Below are 14,200 nucleotides of genomic sequence, written 5' to 3'. Positions count from 1 at the left end.
CCTCATCTCACCTCATCCCACCCCTTACTCCATCCTGTTCCAACCCCAGCATCCCGTTCCATCCTACACAATCCCATCCCACTCCTCAATCCCATCACATCCCATCCCATCTCATCCCATCCTCTATACAACCTCACCTCAAGCCCACATCCCATCCCATCCCACCCCATCTCAAACCCACGTCCCACCCCATCACTCCATCCCCATCCCACCCCATCACTCCATCCCCATCCCACCCCATCTCTCCATCCCCCCCCGTCCTCACGGCGGTGCCGCCCCCACCCCGCTCCGCCCCGGGGAGGCGGCGGCAGCCCCGGGCGGAGCGCGGTTCCCTCCCGGCTCCGCTCGGCTCCTCCGCCGGCCCCGCTCGGCCCCGCCGGGCTCCGGCCCCCGCCCCGGAGTGGCTGCGGCGGGGCCAAGCCGCGCCCCGCTCCCGCGCTATAAAAGCGCGGTGCGCCCCGCTCAGCAGGTACCGGCGGGGCCGCTGCGCTCCTCCAGCCTCCGCGGGTCCAGGAGGAGGAGGAGGAGGAGCAGGGAGGAAGGGGGGGGCCGGGTCCTGCTTTCTCCCCCCCGCGCCTCCCCCGAACCCCGATGCCGCCGGCCTGAGGCCGCCGAGACGATGCTGCCGCTGCTGCCGCTGCTGCTGCTGGGCGCCCCGGGGCTGAGCCTCACCTCGGGGGCACCCCCGGACCCCGACTCCGCGCTGGTCACCCCCCTGCGCCTGGACCCCGACATCAACGGGCCGGCTTATTTCAGGGGGGGCCCGGCCGAGCCCCCCCGGGGCGGGCAGGCGGTGGTGATCCAGCTCTCGGCGTTCGGGGAGGATTTCTACCTCCACCTCTCCCCCGACGCGCGTTTCATCGCGCCCGCCTTCGCCGCGCACTACCTGGGGGCGGCCGCCCGCCCGCTGCCCGCGCTCCGCCACTGCTTCTACTCGGGGGATGTCAACGCCGAGCGCGAGTCCTTCGCCGCCCTCAGCCTCTGCGGGGGGCTCCGGGGGGCTTTCGGCTACCGGGGAGCCGAGTACCTGATCAGCCCGCTGGCGGGGGCCGCGGCCGGGGGGCTCCATCGCCTGCAGCGCCGCAGCCCCGGCCGCCCCGTCGGGGCCGGAGCATCCCGCTGCGCCGTGGGCTCCGGGCTCACCCCCGGCGTGCTGCAGGCGCTAGACAAGTACCGGGGGCGTGCGGGGGGCAAAGGCGGTCGGGCCAAGCGCTTCGCCTCCGTCCCGCGGTACGTGGAGACCTTGGTGGTGGCCGACGAGTCGATGGTGAAGTTCCACGGGGATGACCTCGAGCACTACCTGCTCACCCTGATGGCCACGGCCGCCCGCCTCTACAAGCACCCCAGCATCCGCAACCCCATCCAGATCTCCGTGGTGAAGTTCCTCCTCATCGGGCAGGATGACAAGGGGCCCAAAGTCACCAGCAATGCCGCCCTCACCCTCCGCAACTTCTGCGCCTGGCAGAAGAAGTGGAACAAGGTCAGCGACAAGCACCCCGAGTACTGGGACACCGCCATCCTCTTCACCAAGCAGGTGGGTGCAGGGGGGTGGCCCAGAGGAGCTGTCCCCCCCTGTCACAGCCCTGCCCCGGGCTGAGGCGTTCTGCCACTGTGTGCATGGTGGGGGAGGTTGTGCCCGAGGCTGATCCCTCATTCCCAGGGAGCCTCCACTCTCAGGTGCTGGGGCGGGGGGTGCAAGGCATGGAGCAAGCCGGCTTGGGGCAGCCCTTGCTGTCCCCTGGGCAGGTTTTGGCCAGCAGCCTGGAAAAGTCCCTGCCATGGGGTGAGAGAGGCTGGGAGGTGTCTGAAGGCAGGTTGCCCCGCGGGCAGGGACCTGCTGCTCTGCCTCCTGCCGCCGTGCAGGGGCTTGGCAGCGAGTGCCCCGCGGCTCTGGCGTGCACCCTGAAGTGAGAGGTCTGAGCCCAGAAGAGGAGGAGCGTGGTCCCGCTTCCCCCTCCCCAGCTGGGAAGAGCTCACTGTGCCACCTGCCAAGAAATAAACCTCTCCCTGCTCGCTCTGACTCATGCACGAGAACCTCCTGAGAACCTGGACCTCTCCTCAGCACTGGCTGCGCTGCATGGACCCGGTTCAGGGCTGGCAGTGAAGCACCAGAGGTTCAGCCAGCGCTGCAGCCCTCGAGTGGGGGAGAGGGGAGAGCCACTGCCACCCCTGCCGTGGGCTGCCCGCATCCCTGTGGTGGGAGAGAGGCTTGGAGCTGCCTTTGGCATGGCTCCGGGGTGATGTGGGGTGAACTCTGCATCCTCCCACCCCCACAAACTGGGTGACACTGAAGCTCCCACAGCCTCTCCCCATTGTTCCTCCTTCCCCCTAGTCCTGTCTCAGTGTGGACATCAGTCCAGGGCCTGCATCCCAAAATCACTGATGGGATGGGAGGAGGATGAGCCCCCCTTGGAGGGGACAGTCACGTCCTATCCTGGCTGCAGCAGGCTTTGGCAGAAAAGGCTCCTTGCATTTTCTCCTTCCACTATCCCTGCCCAGATGTTTTTGGATTAGGGATAGGTGAGGAACTCCCCTCAGCGGCAGGGAGACCATTCCCCAAACATTTTTCCAGGTCCAGCACTTGTGGGTGGGAAGGATACAGCATCCAGCTCAGTTCAGCTGTCCCTGGCCTGGGCTGACAACAGCCTGGAGCAGGAATGATGCTGTGCAGGACGTGTGAGATCTTGTCCTGTGCGTCCTCTTGTCCCCCCACCCCGGGCCAGCTGTAAATCCTGTGGGAGCACAGACAGGATGGAAGCCCAGGCTGCTGGAGCAGCTCGAAGAGGAGGACACTGCTGACACCTCTGGTGGAAACCCAGTGAGGTCACTGGAGCTGCACGTGGGACAGAGTCGGTCCCAGCGATTCAAAAGATGTGGATCACGTCTGGGCTGCATTTTTTACACATTGCTAAACCATCCATTCCTGAAATCCCAAAGCAAGCTCCATGCAAAGGCACACGGTCAGGGAGACATCTGCCTTCCTTGAGTGCATCCATCTGTGGTCCCCTGACATCCCGAAGCTTATCTTCCTGCCAAAAAGCTGTTACATAAGCCCCCAACTTAAATTTCAGGCTGGTTGATAGGCAGTTTTCAGTTGTGTCAATGAGTTGCTGACGAATGGGGCTCTTTTACTGCTTGGATTTGCTCCCTTCCAACATCGTGATGGATTTGCCTTTGGGAAGCTCAGTCCTGATCAGCTGGTGGTGCAGATTCCCTTCCTGCCTGAGCCACTGCTTGTTGGAGGGTCCTGCAGAGCATCCAGCCTCCAGCTGTCCTCCTGCCTCCTGGAAATCTCCCTGCTCACCATGGCAAAGGGCTTGTCCATTCCTCCCACCCCTCCTGGACCTTGGTGTCACACTGCAAACGTTTGCTGCGCATCTTTGCTTTGCTGTAAAACCCAAGGGATGGTGCATGAAGGAACACTCGGCTGCAGCCAAGCACGTGGGGGGATTTGGAAACTGCAGCTCAAGCCTCAGCTTTTTGGGGTTGCTTTGGATGCACACAGGAAGCCTCCGTGGCAGGGAGAGTGCTTATGACTCTGAGCAGGTGAATTAATGCATGAGCCACAAGGATCCCCCTAACTGACCTGTGGAACGTCTTGAGAAGTTCACAAGGGATGAAGAAAAGCCTTGGAAGGTCCCATGTAGGAAGGTCAGGCTGGCAGGAGAGTGCTGATGCACTGAGCAGGTTGCTTGCAGCCCCTTGGGGGACCAAGCATCCTCCCTGTGTCTGTGCCAGCACGGGGGGATACCTGAGCAAAGGCAGAGCCGGCTCCTTGCACAGTGCTTCCCCACCCTAAACCTCTTCCTTTTCTCTCTGCTCCCCTCCTGAGCAGCCTCAACACCTGGCAGGGCTGTGGGAGGTGTTCAGGTGGGCGATCAGGACCTCTCATTAAAGCCCAGAGGTTCTGCCTGGCGTCCCCAGGCTGTGCTGGGGAGGGAGGGAAATCCCCCTGAGGAGGCGCTGGCTGTGTGTCCCAGCGAGGCTCAGAGCGAGAAGTGGGTCAGTGTGTCAGTGCAGGTGTTGGGCTGGCAGCCAAAGCTCGCTGTGCTGGCGAGGAAAGAGCTCTTCAAAGAGCAGGGAGCAGTGAGGGAGCTGCGAGTGTGAGGCTGTGACGTTCCTCCCCCTGCCCCATCCTCACCCCCAGGCCCCAGTGCTGCTCAGAGCACGGGCAGGGGGTCCTGGGCAAGCTGCACCCCTGGGCTGGCTCAGCCTGGCCATGGCACTGGGTCCTGGTTGTGTTTTGGGACTGGGACTCTGCACCTGGGTTTGCCAGCACCACTGATCAACCTGTGCCCATCAGTGCCAACACAACGGGGGGCTGGCAGCTCCTCTCCCTGCTGACACGGATGCACGATGGGATCAGGGATGCAGCAGGGTCCCAGCCGGTCAGGAAAACTGCAGAGCAAAGCGCTGAACCCAGTTCTTTGATGGGGTTTTCCACCACCAGTGCAGACCCAGACGTTTCTTCACGTCACCTCTCTGGAGATCCCGGTGCCTCCACGCTCCGTAGCCCCAGGTCTCCTGTTAAAGCCATCTCAGCCCTGGCTGGGGCTCTCTGAAGTCATCAGGACTGTTATTTACCCACGGCTGAACCTGCCTGCACGGGAATGCCTTCAGCTTGGAAACCTCGCTGGAAATATTGGCAGAGCAGCTCCTGCAGGATTTTGAGCAACCCAGGCGCTTTGGCCGGGCGAGTGCTGAGCATGAATCACACTTATTTATAGCATGGGAGTGCCCAGCGAGTCCCTCACTTTTCTTTTCATGTGGAAAACAGCTCCGTGCCCACTGAGTGGCCTCCCCTGCAGCTCCAGGGCAGCACCAGGGGAGGGGAGGAGGATGCTCCAGCCCTCCCAAACCAAAACCACACCCCTGCAGGGGAAGGGAGCTCCTGGAACAAGGTTACTGCCAGGCTGCAGCATCACTGTGTCTTAAATGGAGGATTTTCTAGCACGAGCACCTGGGGAAGGGCAGATCTGCCTCTGATGAGACCCTTCCCAGCCTCTCTGCTGGCAACATCTCCGTAGGATCTGGCTGTCCTCAGTTTGGGAATGGAAGCCTGGGCTGGTTCCTCCTTTGATCAGCTGGGCTTGGTTGCTCCTTGAGGCATGGCTGCTGAGTGTCTTAGAGAGGCAGGAGCACTTTCTTTAGCCTTGGAAACCTCTGGACCTGGTCCAGGGCTTTGTTGTTCCTTGGAAGAAGCTGAGAAATGAGGTTGAGAGGTGGCTCAGCCCTGAGACCAAGGCCAGATGCATTCCTGTCCACCCACCTGGGTCTAGTCCTTGAGCTCACACTCTAGACAGAGGGAACCAGACTGGCTCCCCTGTGACAAAACCAGCTCCACCCTGGCCAGAGGAGCTGTTTGGGTAGGAAAAGCTGTTGCTGAAGGCAGGGCAGGATGCTACACACATCCCTGGTGCCAGGGTTAAGTGCAGACACACTGTTGCAGCCTGGGCTGGGTCAGGATTGAGGTTTCCTGCCTCCGTATCCTGGTGTGGTTCCCATTCCTTTGGGCTTTCTGTAGCTCCCCTTGGGGGGCCAGGGATGAGGTGGGAAAGGGGAACTGTGACCTGTGACTGTTGTGCTGTCCCCAGGACTAACCCCTTCCCTCTGTGACTGGCAGGACCTGTGTGGTGCCACCACCTGTGACACGCTGGGGATGGCAGACGTGGGCACCATGTGTGACCCCAAGCGCAGCTGCTCCGTCATCGAGGACGACGGGCTGCCCTCGGCCTTCACCACCGCCCACGAGCTGGGTAAGGCTCCCAGCCCTCCTCTTCCTCTCGGGGGGACTCCCAGGAGCTGCCAAGGTTCAGGGTAGCCCTGGTTTCACCCTCTGGGATGAAACAACAGGCGGTAACTGGTCATAGGGAAACTCTGCCTTGGGTAGAGACTCCTCCTGAGCCTGGTGGGAAAGGGCTGCTGAGGAAGCAAAGGGCTTTGCTCTGGGTTCCCAGGGTTCAGGAGTCCTGAAATAGCTGCTGAGGAAGCAAAAGGCTTTGCTCTGGGATTCCAGGATTCAGAAGTCCTGAAATAACAGGCAGAGGGCACACCTGCCTCTGGGAGGGAGGACATAGCAGGGCAAGAGCTGAAATATCCTTTCACCTCCTCTTCACAATTTCCCTCGCCCTTCCTTTGCTGCGTGCTTTCCATGTGCATGAGGCATCCAGGAGAGAGCTGGAATGTTTGCTGACTCTTCTGGGCTGTCCACAGCTGCCATCCTCACAAGGGTCTGCCCCACTCCATGTCTCAGTCACCCCTGAAAGAATCTGGGGGAGGTTCCTCCTTATGGGTTCCAATAACCCATGCTGTGCTGGGTTATTCATGCTGCCTCCCTCATCCTACCCCCAGGCCACGTGTTCAACATGCCCCACGACAACGTGAAGGCCTGTGAGGAGGTCTTTGGCCGGCTGAAGACCAACCACATGATGTCCCCCACCCTCATCCAGATCGACCGTGCCAACCCCTGGTCAGCCTGCAGCGCTGCCATCATCACTGACTTCCTGGACAGCGGCCACGGTGAGCCCCCTGTGCCCCTCACCCCCCACCCGTGTCCCTGTCCCCTAGGAGCAGGGTCTACCCCTGCAGGTGTTTACTGGGAAAAGGTGGTTGGCTGTAGAGCTCTTCCTCTCCTGGCTCTGGAAACAAATTTAGAAGGGAATGGGACGTTGGCAGCATTTCTGTCGGGTCCAGACCTCCTGGGTGTCCCCAGCAGTGCCACCTGCACTCAGGCTGCTGGCAGAGCTCCAAGGCATCCCCAGGAGGTGGAATCACCGATTGAGGGATCCCTGTGGCAGTTTTGGCCCACCCTCTCCCTCATCTCCCTGCAGCAGTGCTTTCCCTCCCCGCTGTGCCCCATACAACCCCCCAGCACCCGGTAGAGCCCCTCTCCCCACTCCTGCAGGCGACTGCTTGCTGGACCAGCCTGCCAAGCCCATCCCTCTGCCCGAAGACCTGCCGGGGATGAGCTACAGCCTGAACCAGCAGTGCGAGCTGGCCTTCGGGGTGGGCTCCAAGCCCTGCCCCTACATGCAGTTCTGTGCCAAGCTGTGGTGCACGGGGAAGGCGCGCGGGCAGATCGTCTGCCAGACCCGGCACTTCCCCTGGGCCGACGGCACCGCCTGCGGCGACGGGCGCTTCTGCCTGCGGGGCGCCTGCGTGGAGAGGCACAACGTCAGCAAGTACAGGGTGAGTAGTGTGCTGGGAGCCCCAAAAACACCCCGCAGGGTCACTCAGTGAGTACAGGGTGAGTACCTGTGCCAGGAGCCCCAAAAACATCCTGCAGGGTCACTCAGTGAGTACAGGGTGAGTACCTGTGCCAGGAGCCCCAAAAACATCCTGCAGGGTCACTCAGTGAGTACAGGGTGAGTACTGTGCCGGGAGCCCCAAAAACACCCCTCAGGGTCACTCAGTGAGTACAGGGTGAGTACCTGTGCCGGGAGCCCCCAAAAACACCCCACAGGGTCACTCAGTGAGTACAGGGTACCTGTGCCGGGAGCCCCCAAAAACACCCCACAGGGTCACTCAGTGAGTACAGGGTACCTGTGCCGGGAGCCCCAAAAACACCCCACAGGGTCACTCAGTGAGTACAGGGTACCTGTGCCGGGAGCCCCAAAAACACCCCACAGGGTCACTCAGTGAGTACAGGGTGAGTACCTGTGCCAGGAGCCCCAAAAACATCCTGCAGGGTCACTCAGTGAGTACAGGGTGAGTACCTGTGCCGGGAGATCCATAAACACCCTGCAGGGTCACTCAGTGAGTACAGGGTGAGTACTGTGCCAGGAGCCCCAAAACACCCCAGAGGGTCACTCAGTGAGTACAGGGTGAGTGCCTGTGCCAGGAGCCCCAAAAACACCCCTCAGGGTCACTCTGAGCAGGTACTGGCTGAGATATCCCCAATCTCCCGATGGTGGAGACCCATGGGCACAGTGAGGGAAGAGCAGGAGTTGCTCTTTCCTGTGGGAAGAGCAGGAGATCCTGTGGGTATCATGTATTTCTCAAGGAGTGAGCCTGCTCTGCTCCAGCCAGCCCTGGGCAGGTTTCACAGAATTTGCTGTGTTGGAAGGGACCCACAAGGATCATTGAGTCCAGCTCCTGGCCCTGCTCAGGACCATTCCCAAGAGTCACACCACAGGCCTGAGAGCATTGTCCAAACGCTTCTTGAGCTGTGTCAGCCTTGGGGCTGTGAGCACTTCCCTGGGAGCCTGCTCCTGAGCGCAAGCACCCTCTGGGGGAAGAACCTTTTGCTGATATCCAACCTAACCCTCCCTTGGACTTCAGACCACTCCCTTGGGTCCTGCCACTGGTCCCCACAGAGACATCCACCCCTTGGATCAGAGATATCCCCCCCAGATCAGCATCCCCCCCTCGAATTCCCCTCACAAGGAAGGTCTGTGGGCGGGTGGAGGTTTCCATTCCGCAGGGATGGCTCGGAGATGGCAGGGCGGTGGAGATGGCAGGGAGGTGGAGAGGCAGGGGGATGGAGACGACAGGGCGGTGGAGACGGCAGGGCGGTGGAGACGGCAGGGGGCTGGAGATGGCGGGTGGTGGAGATGGCAGGGGGGTGGAGATGGAGATGGCAGGGCAGTGGAGACGGGGGTTTGCAGCGCCCCGTGCTGTCCATCCCTGCAGGTGGACGGTGGCTGGGCGCGCTGGGCGCCGTACGGGCCGTGCTCGCGCACCTGCGGCGGCGGCGTGCAGCTGGCCAGGCGGGACTGCACCGACCCCGCGCCGGCCAACGGCGGCTCCTACTGCGAGGGCATCCGCGTCAAGTACCGCTCCTGCAACCTGGAGCCCTGCGCCGCTGCAGGTAAGGGCTGCAGCTCGGCGTGGGCTGCAGCGACCCTGGGAAACCAGAGCTGGAGGTCCAGGCTGGTGCCCAACACCGTGTCCCTGTTGTTTTCAGTGCCGGGGAAGAGCTTCCGCGAGGAACAGTGCGAGGCTTTCAATGGCTACAGCCACAGCACGAACCGCCTCACTGCCTCCGTCTCCTGGGTCCCCAAGTACTCCGGAGTCTCGCCCCGGGATAAGTGCAAGCTCATCTGCCGGGCTAACGGCACCGGCTACTTCTATGTGCTGGCACCCAAGGTTGGTGAGAGGCCCCCAGGGTCAGTGCCTGGACTGTGGGGTGGCTCCAGTGCTCCTGGAAATGAATGGAGTTTCCTTGTTGGCTGGGTGGATGGTGTTAGATGAGGTGGTAGAGGAGGGGAGTCCACCAGTCTGGTGTGAATCAGCTTGGGGCTGGAGTTGGTCCATGGAGGGTCTTCCTCTGGAAGATGACATTTTTACGTCTTGTAAAGGTGCCTCTGGCACGTTCCTGTCGCCCTGGGATAGAGGATGATAGTTTGGGTACTGGAGAAGCAATGGGCAGGACAGGGTGGACATCCAGGCATGGGACTGAGCGGGATGGTGTTGGCAGTGTCTCCTGTGCAGCTCATTCCCTGCAATGGAAAAGGCAGGAAATCCTACAGATGGGAGCAGAAAAGGGATGTAGTCCCATCCATCTCTTCTCAGAGACCCCAAAATCCTGCCTGCGAAGCAGAATGTGAGCAAAGAGTGACGTGTTGCCTGCTGGCATCTCCTCAGCACCTGTCAGATGGATTGGGGTGGGATGGACACAGCTGGGAGGCCTCGGGAGGTGTGGGGGAAATGCAGCAGCTTGTTTTGCTCACCTGGTTTAGGTTGTGGATGGCACCCCTTGCTCCCCGGACTCCACTTCGGTCTGTGTCCAGGGCAAATGCATCAAGGCAGGCTGTGATGGGAAGCTGGGCTCCAAGAAGAAGTTTGACAAATGCAGCGTCTGCGGAGGAGACAACAAGAGCTGCAAGAAGGTCTCAGGCTTGTTCACCAAACCCATGTGAGTATTTCTCCTACCCTGAACGCTTCCCCTATTCCCAGCTCTGTGTTTTGGTGTGGGGAATGCAGGAAGGTTGTGGAGATGGTGACGAGATAAATCTTTCCTGAACAAACTCTGCTGGTGCTCGTGTACATCACTGCACAGACACCTGGGCTGGCTCTGAAGGAGAAGCACGTTTAAGGTTCTGTTGACTTCTGCTGTTGAGCCAGAGGGGCTGAAGTATTTTCTTGTAACTGGGTGACATCAGCCCAGACAAAACTCAGCGCAGCGAAGAGATTCAAAATGATCTTCATGGGAAGAAGACAAACGTAGGGGTGGGAGGATCTCAGGGCTGCAGCAGTAGAGTGCAGGAGATCAGGACCTCTGTACTACCAACCAATATGATTGAGCAGAAGCCATTTATTGTTTACATTAAGGTAGTTATAGATTCTAAGCTGCCTGTTCATGCATTCATCATTGTTTGATTGCTTGCTGTGTCTTGTCCATGCACCCAGCACACACCCTTCAGGACACCTAACTGGTTGAAGTCCATCATCATGCTGTGCCTCCTTTATCTAGGTTTTGCCTTCTTGGTAGTCAGTTTCTCAGGCTCTTCTTATTTTTAGAACACTTTATGTCTCCATAACCTTGATATGTTCCAAAAGAGCTGATAACACCAGCGAACACCTACAGGTGGTAGTTTGGCTGGGGCACTGTGTATTCCAAGTTACTCAGACACACTGCTGCAGCAGAGGGCTCAATAACTCACCGTGTCCTTGTGCCTGATGCCCCGCCCTGCCCGCTCCTCTCTTCCAGGCACGGCTACAACTTCGTGGTGGTGATCCCCGCGGGCGCCTCCAACATCGACATCCGGCAGCGCGGCTACAAGGGGCTCGTCAGCGACGACAACTACCTGGCGCTGAAGAACGCGCAGGGCAAGTACCTGCTGAACGGCCACTTCATCGTCTCGGCCGTCGAGAGGGACCTGATGGTGAAGGGCAGCGTCCTGCGCTACAGCGGCACCGGCACCGCCGTCGAGAGCCTCCAGGCCTTCAAGCCCATCCAGGAGCCCCTGACTCTGGAGGTGCTCTCCGTGGGGAAGATGACCCCTCCTCGGGTGCGCTACTCCTTCTACCTCCCCAAGGAGAGCAAGGAGGACAAGTCCTCTTACAAGAAGGAGGGCAAGGCCCCGCCGGACCTCAACAACAGCGTCCTCAGCCTGTCCAACCGCTTGGATGGCGGTAGGCCGAGCTACAAGCGGCCCTCCTACAAGTGGGCGGTGGGCGGCTGGGAGGCCTGCTCCGTCTCCTGCGGCGACGGCCTGCAGAAGCGCTCGGTGGCGTGCCGCGACTCCTACGGCCAGCCCGCCGCCGAGTGCGACGCGGCGCAGCGCCCCGCCGACGTCCGGCTCTGTGGGGAGCCCTGCCCGGCCTGGGAAGCCGGACCCTGGTCCCCCTGCTCCAAGAGCTGCGGCCGGGGCTTCAAGAGAAGGGCGTTGAAGTGCTTGGTGCCGACCGGGCGCCTGCTGCCCCGGGAGAGTTGCAATTTTCGGAGGAAGCCGCAGGAGCTGGATTTCTGCACCTTGAGGCCGTGCTGAGCAGGTCGAGGGGTGCCTGCCAGGAAGGGCGCGGTGTTCCTATGGCTGAAGGCAGCCGAGCGGCAGCCGGAGGTTGGGTGTGGGGGAGATGTCCATAGCACATAGCAAAAGGGGGAAAAATAAGAGAAAAATGGGAAAACAAAGGGACCTGAGTGTGGGGACAACCCCACGCGCCTGGGAGAGAGGGCTTTTACCGACCAGGTCGCTTGGAGACAGAGCGGGAATGAACATCTACCTCGAAGCCACTGAACGACACGGAAACCACCGGTGGAGTGGGAGCTGGGGGACAGATGGAAACGAGGAGCATCGTCACTGCCTGTGACGGATCTGTGGTGCAGGCAGGGAGATGCCCCTAAATTGCACAGATGAAGCCTGCCCCCACCTTCCCGGGACCAACCCTACCTCCCTTCTCCCTGGACTCCCCCAACACTCATGCTGAACGGGACCAAAAGGATTTACCAATGCAACGACCACCGGTGCGATGAAGCGCTGGGACCGACGCCTCCAGGGCTTGCTGGTGGGACTTTGTTGTCCCAGCAGCATCCCTGGGCCAGGCTGGAAGGTGGTGGCTTTATTTTCATTCTCTCCTCGTGTTTATGACCCGACCAGTGTAAATTTTATGGTGCTTAACTCTGTATTTTTTTAACCTCTTTCCTCCCCTCCTGATGGATGTAAACCTTGCACAGCAGGGCCGGTGTTATTCCCAGGGGATCTCACCAGCCTGAGGTTTCCTATGGTGCTTTGGGATGGGGCTGTGTGAATGTCTGGATGCTCCTTTACACCCTGGTCCACCTGAAGCTTTTCAAGGCTAAAAGGGATCACAGTGGACCTGAGGTTTGAGCTGTCATTTCAGAAAAGCAACAAGCAGCTGTGCTGTAGTTCCACAGGGTCCGATGCAGCCCCCCCAGTCACTGAGACTTTGCTTTGCTCTGGAAATGGTGCTCAATGCTCAATGGGACCAGTATGTCATGCCCAGACATCCCATAGCCTCCAGCCTTTGACCAGGTTGGTGTCTTTTTCCTCTGTGTAAAGCCTCCCTGAGATATCCTGAGCTGCTTTAGAGCTGGGGTGACTTCCCTGGCATCTCTTTTGAGCTGAGGGACAGGGAGATTAATTTGGGTCTTTGGCTTTCCTGAGGGAAAAGGGGCTCAGTGGGGTTCAGGCATGCAGGGATAGAGGGACTGTCGAACCTCTTGCTGCTGCAAAGCATCTACAGCAATTTTCCCCTCCAGTTATTTGAGGTTGTTCTGTACCTCTGAGGTTATTCTGCACCTCTGATGGTTTTGTAGCATCCTGCCAGTTGTGGTCAGAGGCTGGTTTACCTCTCCCAAACCCCATTTATCACTGAGGTCTCTTGCTCAGATCAAATCATCAGGCACCACTGAATTTTTTGCTTTGTCACTTGATGAAGGTGCCTCTTAATCAATGAGCTGTGACTGTGAGCAAGCCAAAGCTTCTGGGTCAAGCTGTGCAGTTACGGGGATCAGCAGAACGGTATTTTAGGGATGAGACACAGATTTTGGGTGGGCAGAAGATGCCTTCTCATCAAGTTGAGGCTTAGAGCCTGCTGTGCTTGTTCAGTCCCTTGGGGATAAAACACGGAAACTCCATTGTCCCTTGGGTGGCTCCAGCTGTGGGCAAGGTGAGAATGCCAAGAAATGGGACAGGTGGCAAGAGAGTTCCCGTCTTAGGTCTTTCCAGCAGCTCTCAAACTCCTTGTGACAACGTTTGTGGGCTCATCCTCCCTAGGGATCCTCCCAGAGGATCGATCTGATGCCTCTTTCAACACAATCGTATTTTAGGTCTCCACGCTGCTCCACAGAGCCAGGAGCAGATGTTGTGGTTGCTCTGCACAGCAGGGAATGGGAGTTAATGTTCTTAGGAAATCCCTTCCAGGTCTCCATTCCCATGAACATACCACCCCTTTCCCGGCGGTTTTCCTGCATATCTGAGCCCGCTGCGCTTTCCCCTGGGGACAGAGCTCTGTGGAGCTGCCCTGTAGTGTCCTGCCATCCCACAGCTGGCTTCTAAGCCACCGAGAAATTGTCAGCCCCATTCCCGAGGAGGGGAGGGATCCCTCGTGTGTGGTTCTTTTGCTGAGGGTGCAGCAGAAGGACGGAGCTGCCGACGGTTCTGGCTGCTTTGTGTATACCATGTATACTGAACATCGATCTCTGCTGTTTGTGCGTCAGTAGCAAACCTGAAATAAATCTGTATTTAAAGTTACACCTGGGGGGACACGGTCCTGTGAGAGTTTCGTTGGTGGCTGCAGGGCATTCCTTGTCTTATTGTGATCCTGACATCTTTATAGTGTTAGCTCATTAACTAAAGAACAAAACTGATGCCTTTTCGGGCTGCCCAAAAACAGAGGACAGACAAGATTAAGAGAATAAAAAGCAGTTCTATTTATGGAAGGGTCTTCAGGTACATTTAGGGCAGACAAAGCCCCCCAGGGGCTGCACCCAAAATGGACAATGGTCACGGGTTTGCACACTTTGATCAGTTTGGTCCATTTGCAGATTGGGGCTTCATCTTCCCATTACAGCTTCAGGTAATGAAGTCATTGACCCCAAATTTGTTGCCCCAACTCACTTTTGTTTCCATCTCTCAGGCCTGAGGCAGTGAGGTGTCCTTGACTGCCAGGCCTGGAGAGGAATTGTTGTGTCTGCCCAAAATGGGGAGGCAGCAGCAGCTCACACTGTGTGTGGAGTTTAGGGTTCTACACTAAAGAATTGCAAGGTTACAAATATATGAAAAACATAAAAGCT

General features: G+C 59.0%; 1 protein-coding gene across 1 annotated transcript; it reads left to right on the top strand.

The window, feature by feature from the left end:
* The first annotated feature begins 456 nt into the window (after window positions 1–456).
* ADAMTS15 (ADAM metallopeptidase with thrombospondin type 1 motif 15) lies at window positions 457–13,658 on the top strand. Its single transcript, XM_063417879.1, has 8 exons — window positions 457–1,534; window positions 5,624–5,756; window positions 6,352–6,519; window positions 6,905–7,188; window positions 8,632–8,809; window positions 8,906–9,087; window positions 9,681–9,856; window positions 10,652–13,658. Exons 1-8 carry the CDS (start codon window positions 620–622, stop codon window positions 11,430–11,432), a joined length of 2,817 nt encoding a protein of 938 aa, XP_063273949.1. The 5' UTR covers window positions 457–619; the 3' UTR covers window positions 11,433–13,658.
* The last annotated feature ends 542 nt before the right edge of the window (window positions 13,659–14,200 follow it).

Source organism: Prinia subflava, chromosome 22 (assembly GCF_021018805.1).
Source record: "Prinia subflava isolate CZ2003 ecotype Zambia chromosome 22, Cam_Psub_1.2, whole genome shotgun sequence".
NCBI lineage: Eukaryota > Metazoa > Chordata > Aves > Passeriformes > Cisticolidae > Prinia > Prinia subflava.
Note: the sequence above shows the minus strand (reverse complement) of the source record. Positions and strands in the feature narration are given on the sequence as shown.